Here is a 24,986-nt window from a genome sequence, read left to right on the forward strand (position 1 = left end):
AGCTTTAATAACCTTCTATGGTACAAATGAATACTATTGAACTCCCAGTTGGCATCAGGAAAAATATTTACAGTAGCTCCCCTGTTTTGTTTTTTTTTTTAAAGGACGTTTCTGCATCTGTGGCAAAGAGGCTGAACTACTCATCTGGGGGGGGGGGGGGGGGGGGAATAAATCACAAATTTCCAAATGTTGCCATAAGCCTGGAGGTCAGTTCTGATGTGTGGGTTATGACAGATGAAGCATTAGAATGTAAATCAAGAACTGCTAGACCAATATGCGAGAGTGATATCAGATCACTAGGAAACTGCACTAACTTCTCAGCATGCAGAGACAGACAATGATTTAGCATGTTATATTTCAAATGTATGCATGACAGGGAAGCTTTTCCTTATGGGGAACAAATGTAAATATCTCCTTACAATTAGCTAGCTATTTTGACTTGAAATTTCTACTAAAATGAGTGCAGGTCTAGGTATGTACATTCATTCTCCCTTTCTCTCAATACATTAACTATATAAAAAAAAAAATCTTAATGATATTAACACTGGGCTCCTTAATCACTGAAAAACAGAGGAAGACTACTATTGAGACAACTTCCTATTATTTTAGGTACTTCTTGAATGCAGTAGATGCTTTCAAACTAAGTGGGCCTGATGAAAAACACTGGAGTAATTCAGAAATTAGCAGCAGCCACCAGTTATTAGTATTAATTTCTCAGAAGTCACAGAGGATGGGTAAAGTTCCACGGAATGGAAAACAAAGTGTAGTACCTATCTTTACAAAGGATAAAAGGTCAAAGCTATTAGCCAGCTGGCCTTCATTTTCCACAGAATTATTTGAGCCTAAATAAATAAATCTCTCTATGAGCACCTAGAAGATAACAAGATCAGCAGTAGAAAATGTGTGTGTGTATCCCAGCACATATATTCACGTGTGCCTGTAAAGAATTAGTGATTCTCAAACCAGAAATGGCCAAAATGTCATGCTATTGTAAAAGCAATTCAGCAAACTATCACACTTGAATGTATAATCAGTAACTTCACAAAAAAAATATGTAAGAGTCTTCCTGTTCTACTGAGCACTAATGAAAATTAAGCTTAATTATGGTGTCTGTATTTGGGACCTGCATTTTAAAAAATACACTGAATAACTAGAATGAATTCAGAGGAGAGGAGAAAAAATGATGAGACATTAATGAGATGGCATATAAGAAAAACATTGGGAGAATTGGACTTACTTATCTTCAAAAAGATGAGGGAGAATTTCCAAATACATATAATTAACCAAAATAAAAATACAATAATTGCTCTTCATATTCACTAAGTGCAGAGGAAGAGGCAATAGGTTTTAATTGCAGCAAGAAAATTGCCCTTTTTTTTTCCCCCCTAATCTCTAGCTTAACTGTTACATACAGTTAAGAAATTGCACAGAGAACCTATGGAATCGCTGGAGGTTTTCACAGACAGGTAGACAAATAGCTATCATTTGTTAGGTTACCCAAGATGTACCTTAATATAATAAAAAAACCTCTGTCAATACCTAAATGCTGCATTATGTAATGCAGAACTCATGACAATTGCACCAAGTCACATCCTAACTCTGCTTTTTAAAAAAAACCTACATATTTTTCATACATGAAAGTACTATGCTTTTCTAGCATAACTCACAAATATCTCATACATATACGAGACAGATACACAGCATATATTTTTATATTCATTGTGTTATAAAGCTTTTCCTTCATCTGATGAGAGTTGACTGTAGTTGAGACAGTCATTAGTGTTACTCAACCTACATGCCAAAGACCACTGCAGTCTGTGAGACATGAGAATTAATTCTTAATTCCTGACTGGTATTGATAACTGTCCTTTTGAAAGATGCAAATCCAAGGAGAACGTCAGTTCTTTTAAGTAATTTCTGCTATAATTAAAGACAATTTAATGCAACTCAGTGTAATTTAAGAGTTAAAAACTTACTGGGTTTAATATTTTGTTTACCTAAGGTATTTTCTTAGTCCCCCATCTGGCAATAGCAATAAGGCAAGCTTTTCCAAAAAGCTGAAGTGATCCCTCAGTTATAAGCAAATGATAAATCAAGGACTAAATATTCTTTTGAGGTCCCTTCCTGTAAAGTTTCCTATTATTTCAAAAGCTAAGATAAAAATACAACTGGGTATTAATGTCCCAAAATTATTACTGTAGTGGAAATGAAGAGGTCTACTAAAGGGAAGGGAAGGGAAGGAAGAAAGTCTACTAAATTGTGCAAAAAGAACTGCAACAAGATTCCTATTAAAAATATGTCCTGATACCAGATTCTCTCTTTGATATTATTATATTTTGTTTCATTACTTTGTTGCACCACTCCTAAGTTTTAGGAAGATTTCAAACAACCTGACAAACTGAAATCTCTATTTGATATGAAGTTAAAGTATTTCATGTTTATTTCTATAGATTAAGGAAATGGCACTTGAGATAAAAATTATATTTTTTTTAAACTCATTCCTCATAATGTATTCAACTTGTGATATTTCAGTGATTTCCATGTCAGACTGTATCACCTACTCCATCAACAGGTGAAAAAAAGCAGCTCTGGAAGGAACATGTGAAAAGGTCAAAAGGAAGAATCTTGTTAACTTTCCAAGACATCAGTAAAAAAAAAAAATTAATTATTATTGGAAAGATGTCATTAGAAAAAAAGAACTTGCATGATCATCTGCACTGCCAAGAGCTTTATTGTATGACAGTGGGATCCTGCCAGTCACTTGGATAACTAAGTAGCTATCATTACTGAAACACATCTGTCTCAGATACTAGAAGAATATCTGTAGTCTATTTGACTTAATTCTATGCATTTTAAGATTAATCCTGTCCTGAATGAAATAGGTTTACTGGGTTAAGTTCCATGCTTCCCTATTCCAGGCTATTCTTCCATACCAGAAAAAGCCTTTGTCACTTTGCTCCATTAGCATTCAGGCACAACACCTGCATGCCTACCAATTAACAGTAAAGTTGTGTTACACTTTGGGGAATCTAAACGCGTATTTAATTTAAAAATGCAACAGGATAAAAAGGCTCAGTACTTCACTAGCCATCACCCTGTGCCAGCATTCTCCCATATGCACCATAAGCCCTGTGGGGTATATGCCGTAAGCCATGTTACCTAAACTGTGTCCACTCACAGGGCTGAAGGAGGGAAGAGAAGAGACAGTGATGTGTTAAAGTGTAAGTGACCTGAACTAGCAGACATACAATCCTAATGACAGAGCTCTAAGTGCTAAGTATGCTGACCAGGTAACATCTCTCATAATACAAGCTTACATAATTTATTCTCAGGGGAGCTGAAGTACAGCTTCACGGTGCCAATATGAACGAGGTATTCTGCCTTTCCCAATTAATTACTATGCAGCTCAGTAATTGTATTGTCTGCCCTCCATCCTTTTAAACTTTTTGGAAATTAAAAGGAGGAGGGAGAAGACCTCCGAAACACCTGCATGCGGGGGCAGGTAACAGGCTCAGAGAGCCAACAGGGTATAACTCACTTTTTCTGAATAATATCTTTTTCTGTCTTAAATATCCAAAGGAAAATGTATGCCCAGTTATTACAAGAAGGTATCTGAAATGTGATAAACAATCAGCTACAAGTCAAAAATCAGAAACAAGTGGCACAGAAAGCTTTTCTAAAGAGCTATATACATACACTAACTCGATTTACAGTAAAGAAAAATCCTGCTGTACAGTTCAGAGCTTATGAATAACTATATATTATTTAAAAAAATAATTGTCTCATGCAATAAAGGTGGGTTGTTCACAGGCTGTGGATGAACAGACTCTCTCTTTGTCCTGCCTGCTCGGCACCGTATCTCCCCTCTTCTCTTTACTTTTATGTATGAGCATTTTTCTTTATTGGTCTGTAGTCAGAAACGTGATGTATCACACAATTCTCATTCCTAAAACAGATTCCACCCATAACAGAAGAGAACATTCAGCTCTGTATCAAAAGGCACTTGCACATTATTAAAAACAAAAGAATTGCAGAGATTTGCATGGGAGCAGGTTAATTTCTTGAGGACAGCAAGTCCTCTGAATGTTTAAAGGGAGTTCTCTTATAACAGGAGTCGAAGATGAGAGTCTACGTTTTGTATGGCTGCCCTGAACACTGAATGTGTTTTGGTAACCTGCAGTCCTCTATTGCTGTTCTTCTGTCTTCAAGTGCCGAGCAACAGACTATCTCATCAATGTTCCATTTATTTAGTCAAATCCTTTTTACATAATCTCACACCAAATGTCAGTGTGATACTTCTCCTGATCAGAGTGGTTAAACTGGGGAAAGGTAGAAATGGAGCATACTGCAATAAACTGGATCTGATTCATTATTCATGTAGTCCAGTATGTGGTCTCCATGAACATCAAGTACCATGTGCCAGAAAAGGATATATACTGCAGACCAAAAGATGTCATTTTAAACTGCTGGAGAGAGAGAATTTTGAAGGGTAGGATTTTAATGTTCCAAAATGCAATAAGGACGTTCTTTTTATGCACAGAAATATCCACTCCATCTTAGATGCTTATTTAGTTTGGCATGAGTGACAACCTGGTGCAAAAAGTTTCTCAGAGATCACCTTTGTCTCATCAGGATGTTGAGAACCCCCGTTTACAAAAAACTGTGCATCTTCATAACTTTTGCAGAATTACAGACCAACAAACTATGAAGTGAGACTTCTCCCACAGCATGAAGCAAGTAGCCTTTCCCAGTGAGTTTATCATGCAGGTTTTGCCAATTATTAAAAGCAAGCCGTGACAGGTAAAAGCAGGAAGAGAATGCCTGGGGAACAGAGATTTGTATAAAGGTTAGAGGCAGCACGGGCAATATTGGTTGCAAAAGCAATTAGGCAAAGACAAACACAAAAAAAGGACAATTACGTCTAACTACACATAACATACTACATGACATGGATGAAGACTTAAACAATAAGACATTTTAACACTGCAACAGCAATGGATACTGAATACATCATCTGCATACCACCACAATAATAGGGAATTGAATATCGACACAACAAAGGCATATTATAGCAAAAAAGACCTCACATCAACCTCCCAGTACACTTTTTGGGAAACAGATTTCTTATTCAGATTTTTTTTTATTTTAATACTTTTACTGCTTTCTGAACTAACTTTAATGCTTAACACAAAATTTAGGTAAATTTAAACTGCTTGAAGTCTGTACTGCAATTGCTCTTCAACGACTACATACATCCAGCCTGTATAAAGGAGGACAAGCAGCATGTCTGTTTTGGTATAGAATGCCAGCCATTTAGCTGTGTAAATATGATGACAACCCAGGTAACGATTGTCTTGGTCCCTGCTGAGTTCCTGTTTTTTCTTGTTTCCTACTTTGCTCTTGGAGAATAAAAAGAGTTTCAACCTCAGACTTCTATGATCAAATGCAAGTTTTCATTTTGGAGGGCCATAAAACAGCAACAGGCAGGGGTGATGACAGGAAAGACAGGATTAACAGAAGGAAGGAAAAGATGTTGCTGAATGGAAGGACAAGAAAAGAGAAAGGAAGCTGCCTATTTTACACACATGACAGCAGCTAGTCAGCCAGCAAATAACAGCTGCCACTCAGCAATACTTCTGTCTCCTTGAAGGAGATACATGCTAGCAGCTGCCACGAGGAAAAATAAGTTTAGTTCCTTTACAAGCTGTATTTAGTGGTTCCTTTCTCCCATTTCCATTAAATATATGACTTAAACTAGTTCTCACCAGCATTCACTGGGTATAAAGCTTTTCAGTGCTCTCAACTTTAACAGTGATTTCTGCATATCCTGGTCTTCTTTTTCCACCAGCAAAATGGGCTGGAGAGCTACAGAACTATAATGACACATTTAAACATAATTTGTCTGAAATAAGTCTGCCCTCACAACTGTACCTATCTACAGATGAATGCTTGAAAATCAGAGTCCAAATATTTTCAAGAAAAGACGCCTGTCTGTACAGTAATTCTCTCCTGCACGTAATGAGATAATTTGCTGCGCGAGAAGGCACATTGTTCGTTATCTTGTTAAAAAAAAAAAAAAAAGAAAAAAGAAACAAACCAAAAACCCTACAAACAACATGAACTTAATAGAAAAAATAGGGCTCAGAAGGAACCGCAAGAGTTCATCTAGTCTATTCCTTTCTGTATCAGGATAAATTACCTCTCCATCATTCCTGGCAGATGGCTGTATCGCCACTTTTTAAAGACTTCCAATGCTGAAGTGTTGCAGTGTTATACTATCCCCAGGAATATACCATAGTGTTTAACTTCCCCCCCCCCCCCCCCCCATAGTATTTCCTAATACTACTGTAACACTATTTGCTAACGTCCAGATTGAAAATGCAGTTTAACTCTAATACCTCTGTTCTGTCTCCCTTGGTCATGGAAATCCTGTTTTTTTGCCTCTAACTCTTTGTACAGCTTTTGATACTATTTAGGTTAGACCGCTGTCATGCCTTCCTCCCTAGTCTTCTCATCCCTAGACAAACCATGCCAATTCCTTCTCTTTTTCCTCACAGGTCATGTTTTCTTGAAGCATAGCACCCAAAAATGGTCAAAAGAGGTCTCACAGGTCAGCAATGACAGGGATGCCAATTAGCATGTTTGCTTGTGGTAACATATGAAGAGAACTTTGTAGGTAAGACTCTCTATAGTGCTCTTATTTTGTTTATGTCATATATGATCAACAATATCAATACAAAGTAAGAGTAAGAGTAAGTAAGAGTACTGTCATGCCTCAAAGAATAAATATCTAGGCTGAATTTAGGCCAAATTATTCGTTCTGTGAACAGCAATATAGACAGTTTTGTTTGCTGTCAGAATGGTTAAAAAAAATCTAAAGAGTAGTCAAATGATGGATATTTTCTTGCTATTTTTAGGAATGGTACAATGGAAATACAGGCACCAGTTTTCTTCAGTGATGTGATTACGTGTGAGATGTCAAGAGCATTTTACTTCAAAAGTATATATTTTAATACAAGTAAAATGCAAATGCACGCAGAGGAGCACAGTATATGTAATAATATAAAAGTGGAAGACTTCCGAGCATTGCTCAGCCTGTTAGCTCTCCTTCCATCTGTAACAGCCCCAAGGCAAATACTTCAGTTTCCTGAGGCTCTTCAGTATGCTGTATCCAGAGTTTAGTTGTGCCAGCAATTTACAAAACATTATGAAAGATGCAGTACTTTGCAATTCTGCTTGTGATGGTTATACACAGCCTTCCTAAAGATCACCCTAACTCCACTTCTTTCAGCGGCTGATGTTTTGAATTGCTTTGACAGCAGCAAAGCTTAGTCCTAGCTAGGCTAAGCTAGGAGACCCAAGAACTGCTACTTCGGCCCTGGCAGAGGTAGACATTCCTTAGCTTGCACCTTCAGGCTTTGCTAAGCAACCAACTTTGCTCCCATCGGGCAATTAGCATTCCACAGTCCATAATATCTTACTTTGAGTGAATGTACTAATGACACATACTGGAATATTTATCTAACTTATGTATCTCCTGGGAACATTTCAACAGTCTTCAGGACCTAAGCAGATGTAGTCTTAGGCAGAACTGCTTCTCACAGGGAATGTTGTTTAGGAAGTATTTAAAAATTTGCTCCCTTCTGTGTTTGCTGTGTCAAAAGACATCAAAAGGCTAATATAAGAGCCTGATCACTATATAACCCATTCACACTAACACACTACATATGATATCAAAACAGTCCAAAGAATTACTCCTTTCTGAAATGTAAGCATGGATAAAATGAACATTTCTCTGTTCAATTTAGTGAGAGAGATGAAGGATCTTCTGTCAGTTTCACCAAGAATTATTTGTCGGGGAAAAGGAATAAATTCACCTTGCAGAGTTTCCAGGCATATGAACATTTGTGTCAACAAAGTTATTTACAAATTATTGTGCTTCAGAAAATGACAATAGGAAGCAGCCCACCCTCCAGAAATAAAATCGTATCAAGCAGAGCATTTCTGTGGGGCCTGCCACACTCTACCAATGCTAAGCTATCCATTGCAGGTATTTTACTCCTCCTTGAGTGCTGACACTCAGAGATCCAGATGGATAAACAAACGGCCAGAAGAGTGGAATCAGAATAAAATTCCTAGCCAAATAATAATGTCAGGTTACTTAAATAGTAACTTAATTTCTACTATATATGTATATTGCAAAATCTTCAATAACACTGCAATCCCACCCTACCTTCTGCATATATAAGCCAATTATTTATTATATCAGTTTATATTCTACACAGACGAGCTGCTAACCAGTCATTGTAAATGATAAAGAAAAATTAAAAGATGAAGTCTACTGGACTGTCATGCAAATCACTTCGTGCTGATACACAATATATTCAAAATAGTTGCCACCTGCCTCCTTCAAAAAAGGATAATACTGTTTTGTTTTGCCTTTTTAACAATTTGTCTTGTTTGAGCCACAGTTCAAATTTTCACCTGGTCATTTCACACAGGCACTGAAACAGTGTCCAGTCTTCTAAAGACTGGACCCACATCTTTCCCAATCAGCTCAGACAGACATTTAGCTCTGGAGAAAAAAAAAAAAAAAATAAAATTAAAAAAGAAAATAACTGAAAATTCAGTCAGCTACATACTCCTCCTATCAACATTCCCGTTTCGACTAAGTGACAGGTGCCAATGGTGGCAGGTGACAACTTTGAATTTTGTATTTAAAGCTCTGACTGTACATTGATTCTATTTAAAGCACTGGATTTATAAAGGTAATGAGCTTCAATATTGCCCGTGTTACCACAGACCCATCACCCTCCTTGAAATGAGCAGTTTGATCATTCCTGGTCAAACCCCCCATGATTAGAGCACCTCCCTGTGCTGCCAGTATTGAGAACAGGGACTGTACCGTCCGGCGTTGCCTGCTGACGGGGTTTTTTACATTTGACGTAATCGTGGTCAACTGGAGTGGCTGTGTAAGGTGGGGATGTCAGACCTGGACCAGAGGATGAGGGGAGGGAAGTCCCAGGGCCCGGCACTGTTCCAGCTGAAGAGTGAGAGTCTTCATCAATCATGCAAGCTTTTTCCCTGGGAGGGGCAAGGAAAAAAAAAAGTGTTAACATACTAGGGACATATACAAAGAACATGTTCTTACGACGTTTCCAATACAGTAATCAAATCTTACCTAACAAATTCTAAATCATGGGGTTTTAGTACAGGTTATATTCCTCCTTTGTCACTGGTCAAAAGTAAAACATTCTTTATTTTGTAGTTGTTAATAAGACAAATTATGAGAACTAAAGTCTCTTATCCTTTAAAATAAAGGCCATTTGCTTTTGCATTTGTTAACAGTTGATGAAAAAAAATTAATTTTATTAATAAAAACAGTGGCTTCAAAATGGATCACAAAACCAAAATTATTCTATTTTGTTCCCTTCCCATCTACGCTGTGCCAATTATCGAGAAGATCTGAGAGCAGCATATAATCTTACTGCTCATCATACCTGAAAACTGCAAACATTAGAATTAATTCTAATCGCTTTGTTTTGTTTATATTTCATTCAGCTTCATTATACAGTAGCTTATAAGTATGCTTTCAGAGGACACTCCTGCAAATTAGCACTCACTTTTCTGCAACTTTTGGGGTGTTCTTCTCCTCACCCCTGGCAAACGGTCCCTCAGAAGCTTCTTTCATGAAACTAACTAGTATCTCTGCATCTACTCCAGAGTCTGGTTTCCCCACAAGTTTTAAAATAGAAGCATGAAGTCGAAAGTACACCTAGAAAACACCGAAGTCCATTTGGTCAGTAGAGAATTCATAGCTCTGCAACCTATTACAAATAGTCTCTTCTCTGTAGAAACTGCAGGAGTTAGTAAAGACAGTCATCTGTTACCTAAACTTACCTGAATAGGACTGTTTCTGCCTTTGAAAGTTGCTTGTAAATTACAAGATCTGAACACTGTAAAAATTTTATAACTGCAACCTATGGAATACAATAATGAAAGCAGACCTGGTCTCCTTAGAAGCAAGTCACCACTGGGTATGTTCTAGATCCACTATTTTTACCAGACAACAGAGTGAAAGCAAAGGTGTTATGACCACTGTTCCAACTCATGCATGAACTTATGCTTTCATACGTCTGAGATGCTTGTGAAACCTATCCACGTTTGATTTTGATAAAAACTGACTAATGAACTGTGTGCAGCAAAATCCAGAAGTGGAATTTCTGCCTATCTGTCCAATACTGAGACTGTATACATAAACTGCCTTTAAAACAAAACCAGCCTGAGTAACAGGCTCCATTTTATTCTCCAAGGTAGTCTTGTAAATGTTCCCAGATGCAGAGCACCATGTACACAGGTCTAATAATATGAACTAATAATAATTGGTGTTCCATTACCTGCAGAGAACAAGGTTTTCAAGCCTACGTATTTAACTTTCTTTTACCTCCAATGCTTCCATGGCAAGTTCTGGTGGATTATGGTAGTGAATCTTCTTTGGGTATCGGGCAGCCTCCTCATGCAAGTAATGACCTGCCTGTTTGTAATGAAGCAGATAGACAACAGGAGGCTGTTTCTGCTTCTCTGCAATCTTTCCCAGCATGTAGTGAATAAGCCACTCCTCTTCATCGCCATCTCCCTCACAGCGAGATGCTGACGTAAAACACAATTTGGCCGTCTCCAACATACTGTCTCGACGCTCTTCCATCTGTGATCGAATGAAGTGTTGAGAATACATGAATTCACTGTGGCTGGGATGAAAAATTCTAAAAATACACTCCTGCATATAAAAGTGCATAAACAAGGTACATAATTTAAAACATTTTCAACCTAAAAGACACAGAACATATCCAAGTGATCAAATACATCTTGACGGCCCGCAAAATGTGTTTATGGATAGGTTTTTGTTCATTCCAGTAACTGCCGACACAAATAACCAGAACAAAACAGTAAGACTGAAGTGTAAGAATACGCATATAAATATAAATCTGAAAAATAACAAACCAATATACATGTCTACAAAAAGTAATTTTACCACTTTTTCAGAGCTGTAATTATCTTAACTTTTCAAAGAAAAAAAAATTGTTTTGTTCAGCAACTAAAGTCTGCTAGAGCCACTATGGACCACTATCATTTGTGAAGAAACGTATTTTATCTTGCTTGCAATGCATCTAATTTTGAGCTGAATATGGCAAGAATACTTTGCCCTCCCCCTCCCCAAGAAATTAAAAACAGCAGCATAAATTAAGGTTAGCTGCCAATAAAGTCACATAAAAGACTAGGTCAAAAGATGCATTAATGTAATTTTCTCTCTTTGAAAAAGTAGTTTATAAATGGAAATTGTTGGGCTGTAACAGTGTCCTAAGCACTTGTTGCACCTTCAAGAACTATAACATAGCCTTTCCTTTCCTAAATATTTTGTAAGGAGAAGAGAATAATAAGGTTTTTATGTATGAGAAACATATTCCTGAAGAGATATATCCCTGGAAGGGAGATTTTATTGTTCCAATTTATCTTTTATTATAATAGAGCTTTTCTTAGTAAATTATGCCATTTTAATATATTTACTTGAAAAAAGGAAGATTCAAGTAGTCCTAAATAAACATTCTGATTTAATCCACAACTTAAGATGGCTGTTCTGTATTGTGCCTTTTATCTGATAATACGAAGTAACTCCAGCATTATCCCTGGAATTCTTCAGCAAGTCCCTCATAGCCAAGGGGCCACAAGACAGAAGACCAAACTTTTGATAGATCAAAGGCTTAAAATGTAATAACTTCATTTTCTGAGTAGTTAGTTTTGGAGCTCTTGGACATCATAACCCTCAGAAAGGAAACTCTATTGTTAGCTGTCACTTCAAACATACTGTTTAATAAACAATTTGTTCTCCTCTAATATGCATGCTTACATCATCTTTCTTCTTAGGGTGTCAAATGCAATGTAAATACAGTTATATAGGCAGCTCAGATGCAAGACCCATCACCTTGCTATAATTACATTCTCCTGGAAACAAAGGATGTTCCCAATACCATTCTCTATAGTTCAAACACTAAAAGTTTTTCCAAGTTACAGCAGACACTCAAGGAGCAGCACTTCTTTTTTTCATTCTGCTTCCAGTTGTGGACTACATAATATTTGTAAGTCAGAATAGTTAAATCAGAAATAGAGTTTACTGGTCCAAAAAGACAGACAAACCATTTCCCCTAGCAACTCTTACCACTGTCAGAGAGTATTTAGAATTGCTCATTTTGGCTGAGCAATAAACTTCACAGTAACTCTAACTTTTTCATCATCATCATGCATAAAGAGCTAGTGAATTTATAACAACTTTATCTATAAAAATTCTATCAATCTCCTCATTTTGATCTTTTGTTTAAGTAAATAGCCCAAAAATATAGAAAAGAGGGAGGATGTCTTTAGACACAAGAGATGACATATGGACACAGATATCAGAGCAATTCCTGATCTTTTCACTATTTAAATATGTATACATTTCACCTTTTCCTGGAAACACTGTATGACATTTACAGAAAGGTAAGGTAAATATAATTCCCCTTTCCAGAAGGTTACAATAATTTTGTGTCACCTTTGAAAGATAATTCAAAGATCAGGCTCAAACTAATTTTACACAGGAAAAAGAAAGAAAACAACCTTTAAATACTGCTTGACACCAGCAGCTTATATGAATGAATATTAGAATTTCCAATATTGCTAAGTAACTATACAGCCTAATATGTGGCATACAGCATATAAATATTTAATTTAAAAAGTTATTACGTTAGAAAAGATAATTTAAAATATTTAAAATTGCATACTGCTCTCACTTAGATCCCACCTGCTGCACAACTTCAGGGGGGAGTTCTGATTTCCACTGCTTAAGTTGTCGGGATGCAAAAGAATGTAGGGCATAGGAAATGGTGCCATATTCTATCCACAAGGAGAGATTAGAGCTGTCAATCTCTAGGGCTCGCTTGAAGCAATTCAAGACAGGAGTAGAGTGCTTCCAGATTGGGCCATCACTTTTCAATTCATTAGAGTTCAACTTGTCCTGAATACGACTTGCTCGAGCTAGAGCCATGCCAGCCCATGAATCAAACCTATGCAAGCAAGGACATAACAGATGAACAATTTCCCCCCTAAACATTACACTGAATGGCATAGACAAGATTCATTTTGTTATATCCGCAACTTTCTGATCCTTTCATCACATGCTCTCTGAAAACAGATTTCTGCATCTCCTCCTCCCCTCATAGCGGAACAGAGGCTGTATAACCTAAATCATACTGATTTTATTAAAAATGCTTTTCTAATAAAGCACCGTCCCCAATAATTGTCATACATGAAAAACAGATGAAACAACAAGGTTTATTTGCCATGCAAAAATGGCATATCTATGCTTCTGGTGGCAGCACCCCCACTGATTTCTTTTCTCAGTAACCATGCTGTCCTGTCCAAACATTGTCACCCTTTATTTCGGCAGGCCAGCAGACAGCCATTATGACATTTTGTATTGTTGGACTGAACTGTGAATGGTCTTTATCATCGTCATCATCTTCCAACATAAAAATCACAAAACCCAAATGCATTCATGTAGGAAAATTATGATGAACAAAAGATTGCTTACTGAGGGGACTATTCAGGATCTAGTCCTGTGTTTATTAGGTCATTGACAATACAGTCTGAACAGTAGTTTCCGTATTCCGTAATCTCACATTAACATCTGGGGTCAACGGCTCTGAAATTTTTCAATTTTACCATGATTCTAACACCAAAGGAATAATCATAATGTTGTCACATTTTTGCTTGTAATTTCTTGCTGATTTCAATTGAAACCCCATTTCTGGGTCAAGTGACCTCAATAGTCAGATTCCTGAGGGGAATGGAAGGGGAACTGTAATACAGACATTTGAAGAAGTAACATCTCATATGACCAGGGTAAAAATACTATGCTACCACATAGCGCATCTTCTCAGCAACAAAATGTCACACATTAAAGTAAAAATGCATTCCACTCATTTATTTATGAATTTAGGTTTTAAAGTATCAAAACTACAGAAAAATGGGTGTGGGCGTGTGTTTGATAATTTCTTTATCAGGCTTCAAACAGAAGTTTTAGCAATCTGCTAATCACAGTTCCCAGACTAGAAGATTCAATAACATTAAACTACAGCTATTTCCTCTGTAGATTTCACATGTAAAATTGCTCTGTGCCTTCACGTTCCCTTTTGTCTGTTATGTGACTGGATTTAGAACTAGTTTTCTTGTCTCAAATCTATCAAACTAGGGTTTTTGTCACTGGCCCTGATCTATCAGCTTCAAGGAGAATTAAAATGATAGCTAACGTCTAAGATGCAAACCCTATATTTAATCAGTAAATTTAAAGATTATTTAATTTCATTTTAGAAGACAGACTTATTCAAAATATGCTTTATTTTTAAGATGAGAGAGCTTAATCTTGGTGGTATTTCAGTAAGTTGTAAATTATGAAGAAACAAGGTGTTTTAATTTAAATATCACTGAAATACTTTACTTGAGCTTGTATTCTCTGAGTAGTTCTCTAGCAGTGAGATCAATACTTTCAGAAAGAGGTCAGCCTAAACAGTTAATCCACTAAGGAATGCTATTTGTGCTATAGCTATGCTATTGAACAGTGACAGTTTTCATTCCTTGTCATGTATGAACATGCCAAAACAAAGAACAAAAGGTGCAAAAGAGAGAGATATTGATTCAGTCCTTGTCCTTCCCAGTTATTCTTGATTTTAATTTAGCCCCCCCCTTTCATTTTTTTGTTTTAATTTCAAAACAATCAAATATTTAACACTAGTTTTGGGTTTGGTTTTGTTTGTTGGGTTGTTTTAGAGATGCCCTTAATTATACAATCAACTTATGATAATGGATTGCAGGTGGGTTTTTTAGTTTGGTGTTTGTTTTTTTTTTTTTTTAATTCCTGAAACCAAAATAAGTATCTTCTGTTGTCTGCTTTTCAGTACTGAAAGAATTGAGAAGAATGAATGATGTGCAGCAGGATTCAATAATACTGACCTGTTTGGACAAATACAAATGTCGTGCATGTAAAATTTAATGGCCTTAGACTGTTCTTTATTCTTGAAATGATAGTCTGCCAGAAGATAGTACAACTCAGTCACCACTGGTGGAGAATAGTCTGCACCATCCGGGAGAGATGGTGCCTGAAAATAAAAAAAAAAAGTAAAGGTTCATGTTAAATAAAATGTTCATATTAAATGCGCTGCACACTTGCTTCTTCCTTGTAGCCTCTTCATCACAGAATATGAGAAGGTACTGAATATGAAGACAGTGAAAGCATTCCACAGATACACAGAGCATTTACAAACACTAATGAACATCTCATACTGACTCCATATTAATCAATATTACATCTTGCCATTCCAAGACTGAAAGCTTTAATGGTGTCATTCTTATTTCATTTAAATGCAATTACCTGAGGAAATCCAACACCATGGAATAAATCATTCCCCTAAATATCTCAAAGTCAACACAAAAATAACAACAATAATTTTCACTCCTTTCAATTTTTTTTTTAAAAGCAATTAATTATACCTTGCTGCATGTTCCTTCAATATAGGCAGATACAGTATCTAGGCTCAGCATAGGCTTGTCTGTTCGAGGAACAATAGTAGCAGTCTTCTTCAAAAGGTTGGCCAAATCGGCAGACACAGTACTGGTTTTGTAACTATCAAATTCTGGAAGAGTTTTAGGTTTAAAATATTCAAACATGAACAAAGCATCTTCCCATGTTAGATCAACCTGAAGAGGGAGGTAGATGAGAGGGGAAAAAAATTATCTCAAATTCCAACATTCAAAAATCTACTAACGATGAGTTTCTATGGCTTTTCTAGTTTGTAAGAATATACATATTACTCTAGCAGGAAACAAATTAAACCTCGCAAGAACAGAACATCTAAAAGCACCGTTAATTTATGCTGCTCACTGATTATCAAATATAGCATACTGCTCACTGATTTAAAAGACTAAGGTATTGGGTTGTAACTTAGTGTATGTCACTGAAAAATAAAGTCATTCTACTTGCTTAGAAGAGTTGCTCAGAAAAGTTGTTTATAAGAGAAAATCAATTGCAAGCATCCTGAGTGACACTGAGATCATGGGTAAGATACGGAGGAGAAAAGCTCTACACCTTCCATTTCAAACTCAAGTAAGAAGAATACATGAAATGGGAATCAGACAAAACTCTGAGACTCAAAAAATCTTCAAACTCTCTATAGAAAGGTACTTTCAGTATTTATTCCTCATTTTCCCTTCACTTTTCTTTCTTGAAAACAGTAAAAAAAATTTCTTTTTACAGTTCTCTTCTGCTAGAATAACTTTTTCTCCTTTTATTGTTCATCTTATTCCTCGCAGTCAATTTTACTTCTGTACTGAACACGGAGAAGTGGCATTACTAAAAATCCATTTGTCAATGATTTCAGTAAGAACTTTTTCATCCATTGCCCAAACGTAACAGATTTATTGGGGGGGGGGGGGGGCCAGAGGGTAATCTCCTTATACCCCCCTTTTTCTTAGTTATTCCCATTTTCTCATTATCTTAATTTTCTAACAGGTACATTTAAGAGACAATTCACAAATATTCAATGAGTAATAACATAACAGTATGTGTGTATTTAAAAAGGTCTGTTCAAAGAAGCCAGACAATTGTTTTGCTTGTATGAAACTGTTTTTCATTTATAATTCTGTGATCACTTGCATTTAGTAAATGCAAAAATCATATGAGGTTTTTGAACAAAATAATGATGTTTCAGGGCAGAGGACTGCTGACTTGCTTTTTCTGTCCCTTCCTTAATACTACAACCCTCTTCCCAAGGCACTCTGCAGTAGTAGTTCTCCCAAACTCAACAGAATTTCACACATTTCTCATAAACACCAGATATTTACCATCATAGATTTCAAAATAAGCTATATTATAATTTACTTGCATAATTTTTAACAGTGACATTTTTCACATTCATTAACTGCAAGGTTGGCTGCTAAAGTTTTCTTCTCTCAAGCTGACTTTTTTCCTCTCTAATTTTCCTCAAACTCGAACTTCTTCTCTGTTGAAAACAGGAAAGTCATGGCTCAATAAAATCAATTTGTCAATATTTTCAAAATGGCAGACTGTGAATAAGACTATACTAGCATTTCATTTCAAATATCTGACCCTCTATATTCATAAAGGCTTCCATATTTTTTTAAATTAGTTTATTTTCTACAATATGTAAAATACATAAATTTTACAAGGAAATAAAAGCAATCTTTCTCCAAAATATAGTAAGGTTCATTAAAACCAAATACGGGTGTATCTTTCATGACTTCAGGATATTCCACTGACATTAAATAATACATATCTTACCTGCTGTACTGAATGTTCTTCTAGGTACCTTGCTTTGCTTTTTTTGCTGGGGAAACCATATAAACAATAAAAACACTGTTCCAAGGCAGTTTCCAGCTCTTCTTTGTATGGATGAGTATCTTCAGAAGTGGATGCTGCAAGTTCTTTTTGTAGTACCTGAACCTACAACACCACAAATATCAATGAAAAAGTCATCTCCAAGCTGAAGATTGCATTAAGTTACCTAGTTGTCTGAAAGCAGACGATGAAAATGACATTAAGAAATGACACATATTTTTTGCCAATTACAACCAATTATTACCGATATTTCTGTAAACTAGTCTCACACAAGTAATTTCAATGGCACTGTAACTGCAATAAAGTGCTTTTATTTTTTTTCCTATGTAAATTAATGAACTCTTGTCTTTAATCAATGAGATTAGATATCAGCTTAACGTTTCAGACTTAAGATCATTCAAAGTTTTCCACTACACGCCAAGTTGCTTCCATGAATATAAACACTACAGTTTGTCAATCCTGTGAATAAGGAAGAGGCATAGAAGAATTTCTGCCCTAATACACAAACATCAATTTCCTCTGCATGGAAAAAGGGGAATGAAGAGGACTTTGTGGGAAAAAGTAGGGACGGCTAATGAAAATCTGGCTAAAAGGGATATAGAATTGCACAGTATGAATAGTATTATACAGATGGCTATACACCAAGGACAGTGGCTGGACTGATCCAAATGACTAAACACTTTAGCAAGTTACTATCTTTAACTTCAACATTACAAGAAAAAGTACCCACCAGTAGCATATTTTGGAAGATGCTATTACTCTAAAATATTCAATGAAGAAAACTGCAACTGAATGCCAAAAGACAAAAGGTAATTCTTTGCAAATTTTCACTAAGCTTCCTTAAAAAGCAAACCAAAAAAGAACACATTCCAGGAAGACATTTCAAAGTCAATAGAAACACGTTCACCAAGACTAATCTGTGTAGTCGGATTTTGGATCTTTATTTCAAAAACAAAACAAAACCCACACTTAATCACAGAGGTTTAAGAATCAATACCAACATGTCCCACTATGAAATTTAAATTAAAAAATGAAACATGTAAGTAGAAATTACATTCATAATATCTTACACATCCAACAGCAATATGTCATGTGTGTGTCCCCATTATCAAAGCGCACCTGTCTAAAGAAAACTCATTTGAGGTGGTAGAAGATAAATGCTTCCACTGTAATCATCATTTGGGAGACTGAAGGGTACAGAAAAATACCAAGTTCTCCACTGTCATTCGCCTCTCAAGTTTTAGGAAGCTGGATACTACCAGGACAGTTCTATTAACTGATAAGTAATTTCCTTTAACATTTTTCCTCTGATAGAAAGCATCAACTTTCATTTATTCATTTTAGTAAGATCTGACTTCTCCAAACCAGCCACACGTATTCCTCAACACACTGAGTAACTTAGAAGTTTCCTCAACTGAAATTTTGCAGTCATAAATTGAAAATGCAAAACATTCACCTATTTGCAATTCATATAAAAGCTCATCATATTACTTTTACAGTACTTAGCTGCCCATTTATCACCATTTATAATTTTTCAGCATCTAGGATTGTAAAATCCATTATTTATGCATACAATGCATGCTACAAGAAGCTTCTCATCGTGATTGGCTTTCCTGACACTACAAACACTGCACAACATCACAAGGCAAAATTCTGTCATTCTACATGTAAGAAGCTCGTCTGTAAGTGCCAGGATTAATGATAAGATGTTAATTCTCTCCTGCTTAAAAGACCTCTGCTAAGAACAAGGTACCATTTATGAAGAGCCAAAACCCTGAAAAATAAAGAGTAAAGACAATTCTTAGAAGGCACTTCAAGGAAATTTTGAGTCACAGCAATCATCTTTGAGTCACAGCAGACACCTTATTTCCACTACTTTCCCTGTAAGAATTTGTGAACAACGTTTGAAATTTATGAAAAGTGTAGATAAATAAGTGGAAAGGAAGATGTAAGCATCACAGGATACTGTAACAAAAGCATGATATTCCCACTGCTGCAAACAAAATCATATCTAACACCAGTAACAGAATTCTCACTTGAACAGTGTTCAAAACAATCTCCTGTATTCTTATTGAGCTTTTAAATTCTTAGCAGTAACCCAGAATTGTTCTTAATAATTCAGACTTTGACTATTGCTAAAAGACTTAACTACATATTAACATCTCTTGCACACCACCTTCAGCCACAAGCAATACAATGTACTTGAGCAGACAGTTCACCTACAGAAGGTGATCATTTAATACTAGTCTATAAAGCACACTTTTGTTTAACATTCTTGAAGATGCCTTTCTCTTCAAATAATTCATCCCATTTTATCTTCATCTTTCCTTACCCTTCCAACAGGCTCGTCTCTGAAAACTAAATACTTGTGCTGAATAATACCATACTATATTTTAGTTTAAGAATTGGGCAATTCTATGACTGAAAGCTGAAGATTTTGTTCAAAGTACCTGATGACATTTGCAAAGATCTACCGGTAAATACATTCACAGCTCTCAATTATCTTTAGTTTATCCAGGTTCACAGGACATACTATCAGACTGCCCAGGTTGTGGATACAGGCAAACCATACAGACACAATTTAGATTCATCATTTAGGAGCACTGCATCTGAGGGCAAGCTCGACTCTGGAAACAGGCTATCTATTTTCATGAAGCACAGTGCCTGAGCTAATAAACCCTCTGGACCTGAGGCAGATCCATGCAGAAGCAACTCAGGTGTATCAGTGTTATGCTCCTAATACCAGGGAGACTGAGGAGAGTAGGATGCAGAGATAATCTAATAGTCCTACACTGAATCAGCCTCAGTTCAAACACTGTTCATTAGCTCCAGCCCTACCAGGGTGAGCCAACTCCTGCAGAACCCCTCAGGCTCTCCGCGCCATCCTTCCTAGCTGTCTAAATTACTGTCCTGGACACACTGCTGCTCAAATGCAGAGGTAGATGGGGTCTGGCACCGAGCTGTGGCTAATAAGCTCCAGGGAGTGCTGAGAAGAGAAATTAAGAGATTCCTGAGTGGCTCTATGCAGAACTAATAATGATTTTCTCTTGGCTGAAGGTAATAAACCTCAATGAAGTCAAGCTGAATCTGTAAAGTGCCACTGAAATATCCCTGTAGAGCACTGCCCAATGAATGCTACAGTACCATATTATGTGGGTTTTGCCAACAGCCAGGCTATCCCAGACTGCCCGTACAGTGAAAAGCTGACTGCACTTCAGTTTCTAAGCTAAGGATAGTGAGGAAACAGCAATACACATAGAAATATCCTCCTTCAACCATGGGAAATTTCTTTTCTGGTGTAATAACTAGACCTAAAGGAATAATCTTAAAAAGGTCAACAATGAGTGGGTAACTCCTTTCATCCAATAATGCTACAGCATTACTGCCCAGACACCCATTTGTGGAGCATATTAGATCTTCTAACACACCCATCTGAACAACAGAGCAAAGAACAGCCTTCAGACATGGGGAAGGAAGGACTGAAGTAACTCTTCATTCTCATCATCTTTATTCAATGGATGAACTCTGTATGTATATTTGAAGTTATATATAGTTAATAACATGAAAACAATAGAATTACTTTTTTTCAGTCTGCAGTATAAAAATCAAGGCCAGTATAATCAAATGAGTCAAATTTATCAACAGCAGAACAGCCAAATACATCACAGCTTCAGGACCAAATCCAGGTAACAGTCATGGTCTGTGAGCGATCAGTAGCATTCCAGATGCGTAACTGAGGAGAGACAATGGCCTGAAAATCTTTACTCTTGTGATTTGAAAGAAACAAATAACCAAGTTTAACTGCAAAATTCAAAACTGAATTTTCCTGGCTGACAGTTAAATATAGTCTTTTTTACATGTTAAATAGTATTTACCTATATTGAAAGTGTGCAAACTTTACATAACGCTTGACAAATTCAGTTCTGTGAAGTGAGCAACTTATTTAGAATAACCAAGACAAGATGAATATGGAATCCCAATGGGTTATTTTAGCAGCAAGTTTAAAGAAGTAACACTACTGTTTTTTTCAGCTTGTGAATGATGTACAGCACTATCGGACTGCTTGCTATTCCTACTTCTCTTTCAAATCTTAGGAACAAAATAAAATACTAGTGCGAGAAGCAAAACAGAGGGGAGAAATCAGAAGAAAATAATTCTTCTTCTTAGTGAGGTCAGTCCACAGAACAATGGGAATTATGACAGGAAATAAACTGTTCTTAAGTTTATTTTCAATTTTATATCAACACTCAAGAGTTCATTTCTATTACTTGCCAGATTTTAGAAAACTGACTTCCAAACAGAGAACATGACTTTTTATTCTAATACTTAGGTATGCTGTCATTCTTCTTACATTCACTCTTCTTAATTTTTCTTTTCTTTAATGTAAGAGTTCTCACAATTAAGACATTTGAATATAATTTTGATTACTGAACTTAAATGAGCATGATTCTTGACTTCTTGTCCTTCTGAGAAGAAATCACCCTTCAATGTATTTTTAAAAGCAAAGACTATACCCACATTCTTCCACTTAAAGGTCACTAATACTTGAAACACAGTCTCACAGTCTGTGATGACACAAAAAAGTCCTTAAAAATTTAATTTTGCTTTATACTAATTTAAAACATTTCAAGCTTCATCTGAAAGCAACAGTTACAGTATTTTTGGTAAAAAAAATTGTCCATGTACTGACTTGCTCAGCTTTGCTGCCAGCTATCCACATCCCTACTACCAACTATCCACATCTCTGCTACATCCATTTTTATATTTAACATATTTGACAACATAAAGGTATGTCAAGGATAATTGCTCTACCCCTTTCAGCACAAATAAGACTTCCACCCAAGTTCCTTCTATATCCTGAACTAGCAACATCTGTGTTCTGGAGAATAACAAAACAAAAATAAAAACCTAGGAAAAACCCCACAATGAACAAAATAAGTTATGCAATGCTTTACAAAAGCTTTGAAAAAAGTATTTTCTGCATTTTTACTTCATATGAATGATTAGATTACCCTTCAAAGCACAAGATGGTTATCTTTAGCAGTATCTAAATTTTGCGTATCTTCAGAGGTACTATACCTCATAACAAATTCATCATGAACTAAACATTGTTCAACAGAAAACATCTAAAGTGGCTACCTAGAGCACAGTATTTCACTTTCCCTTTCCTCCTTCAGTCCATTATTTTAAATCCCTCTTATCCTTGTGTTACTGGACTGGGAGAAAAAAGAAAAGTAGACCTGAATATAACTGAGGCTGATTAACAGCACATGGGAGGAAACAAAAGTTTGCATTGTCATGTCATGTCTGTCTCACCTATGCATAATTGAGTAGAATTCTAATACCATTAATTATGAGTGTTAAATCTACTTAACTGCGAAATCCTTATCAAGTATTTGAGGAAATAAAGGCATGGTATACAAGAAAACTGGTCTCTCTCAGGAAGAAGAGCTATGCAACATTACTGGCCATGACTTTAACAGCATTTTTCCACTCAAGATATTTGGTATTCATTTCTGGGGAAGTAAATTGCTCATTCTCCATGCTATGGTTTGGTTACTTTCTGGCATCATACTCCTTGTGGGGAACCAGGGCTATCTGCTCCTACAGCAAACTCTAAGCCCACTTGCCTTTCTTCCTTCCTGTCTGAAAGACTGAAGTGCACACCCACCAGAACACACTGCTGAGATAGCACACACCTCTTGCCCAAAGTTTGCCATTTCTATCCTGCCTAACTTACCTCCTGCTGGGGGACAAAAGCCACGGTCACTGCTGGAATATTGAGGCAGGAAGCATGCTCCATCCACCCAGACAGCTCACCTCCCAGCAAGACATTTGAGAGATAGCAGGGAAAGTGAGATTTTCTGTTTTGTCTGTTGTTTTTCCTGACATTGCTCATGCTCCCTTTCTCTCTCTCTCTCTCTAGCTAGTAGACTTGGGGTGATGGTTCACCTTCAACAGTTGTGAATTTAGAATTGTTACTCTTAATTCTCAGAGGACAGCTGAAAACTAAGAGTTATTACCAAGTAAAATGTTATTTGAATATCTAAAATAAAATTTTGAATTTAAATCAGAGTAAAACTTTGCTGCAAGCAGGGCAGGGGTGTGGCTGAGCTACCAGACAGAGGAGGAAAAGATGAAACTGGATATGGATTCAGTATGCAGGTATTCCCTTTCCACAGGTCACAAGCTGCAAGCAGTTTTATACGTTCATTACCAAAAATAAAACCCAACCTCTGACTTCACCACAGGAAAGAATATACAACAATTATAAAATTACAATATTACCAGTCATCTGCATGAATGCTGATAAGCGCCAGAAACTTTTATTAGCTTCAAACATTACCTCTGTTTGTTTTTAAAGAGTAGAAGATGCAACTTCCAAAGCTAAGCACAACAAAATTCAAGTCATTCAACTGAAGTTTTATCATGATCAGTGACTGATACAGGCCCACATTTCTCCTAAGTACTCAGAATAATCACTTAACACTTCTCCAGTGCTTTCTCTTTCAGGGCAAGATAAATCATTTACTAATTCCCATTTAAGATGTTTTTATAGTACAGAGCTGGTTATCCAAAGGCATCTCTTGTCTGACAAAAAGTCCTGTTTAGAAAGCATACCAATGGACAGGAGTCTGGAATAACAAGCCTTTGCTATTCAGATTAAGCTGACTAAAACATTCATGCGTTTGTCTGGGAGAAGAAGAAAAGTGGATTTAAAAGCGTATTTTTAACATGAAGACAAGGCAATAAACAATCTAATATAACTTTGAAGTTGTTCCCTGCTTTGAGATGAGGGTTGGCCAGATGACTTGCAGATGTCCCTTCCAACCTAAATTATTCTACAATGCTAACACTTACATAGAACTTGAGAAGAGCGCCATCTGAATTGCAACACCAGGATCTTCTTCCCAAATACTCATGAGCAGTGTTCAGCAGCATGAGTGAAGAAGGCAACATAGGGGTATCAGGACTCACTGGAAGAAAAAAGGTGGTAAATATTTAAGTAGCACAGAACTGAGTTAAATCCAACTAGCCAATGCTTCATCTGGCAAAAAGAAGTTTCCTCAGTGATAAGTAAGTGATTTTGCATACCCCTCTACTCCCTTTGGCCAGCAAGATAAGACAACAAACAAGTATTTTCTTATTTATATTCTAGAGCTAGATGGTAAGGAGCTCAGCTCCGTATGTAAAAGTGAAAAATTAACTCACCTTCTTCTCCTTGGTTCTGCTGCTGCTGGCAGCAAAGGGATCGAAAAGCATCTTCCTCATGCTGGATGATCCTGTGCAGGATAATCCATGGAAGCACTGAGGAAACGTATGGTTCTTTTGGTTCTTCCTGCACTGCCATGCTGCAGTCTATGATCTAATAAAGAAACAGACATTATACAGACAATGTGATATGAAATAACAGCCAGGTGTGAATCCTTTCAAACAACCCAAAGTTGGCAAGGCATTTTATCCTAAGGAAATAGTCTAAAGTTGAGTCTCAGCTTCTCACAATGAGTGGCAGTAAAAGTCCTACAAATAAGATCAGCTGGTACAG

The 24,986-nt window shown here is 36.5% G+C and overlaps 1 protein-coding gene across 1 annotated transcript in view; it reads right to left on the reverse strand.

Annotated features, from left to right (window-relative positions):
* The window catches only part of CABIN1 (calcineurin binding protein 1), a 121,992-nt gene that overhangs the window by 77,004 nt on the left and 20,002 nt on the right, over window positions 1–24,986 (reverse strand). The window contains exons 18-26 of the mRNA XM_075515822.1: window positions 24,653–24,806; window positions 24,302–24,417; window positions 17,384–17,545; window positions 15,577–15,783; window positions 15,040–15,185; window positions 12,833–13,094; window positions 10,445–10,705; window positions 9,624–9,775; window positions 8,906–9,084 (exon numbers count right to left, since the gene is read on the reverse strand). Of these exons, the coding sequence (XP_075371937.1) occupies window positions 8,906–9,084; window positions 9,624–9,775; window positions 10,445–10,705; window positions 12,833–13,094; window positions 15,040–15,185; window positions 15,577–15,783; window positions 17,384–17,545; window positions 24,302–24,417; window positions 24,653–24,806 (1,639 nt within the window). The remainder of the gene's footprint in view (window positions 1–8,905; window positions 9,085–9,623; window positions 9,776–10,444; window positions 10,706–12,832; window positions 13,095–15,039; window positions 15,186–15,576; window positions 15,784–17,383; window positions 17,546–24,301; window positions 24,418–24,652; window positions 24,807–24,986) is intronic.

This window comes from Mycteria americana, chromosome 13 (assembly GCF_035582795.1).
Source record: "Mycteria americana isolate JAX WOST 10 ecotype Jacksonville Zoo and Gardens chromosome 13, USCA_MyAme_1.0, whole genome shotgun sequence".
NCBI classification, from domain to species: domain Eukaryota; kingdom Metazoa; phylum Chordata; class Aves; order Ciconiiformes; family Ciconiidae; genus Mycteria; species Mycteria americana.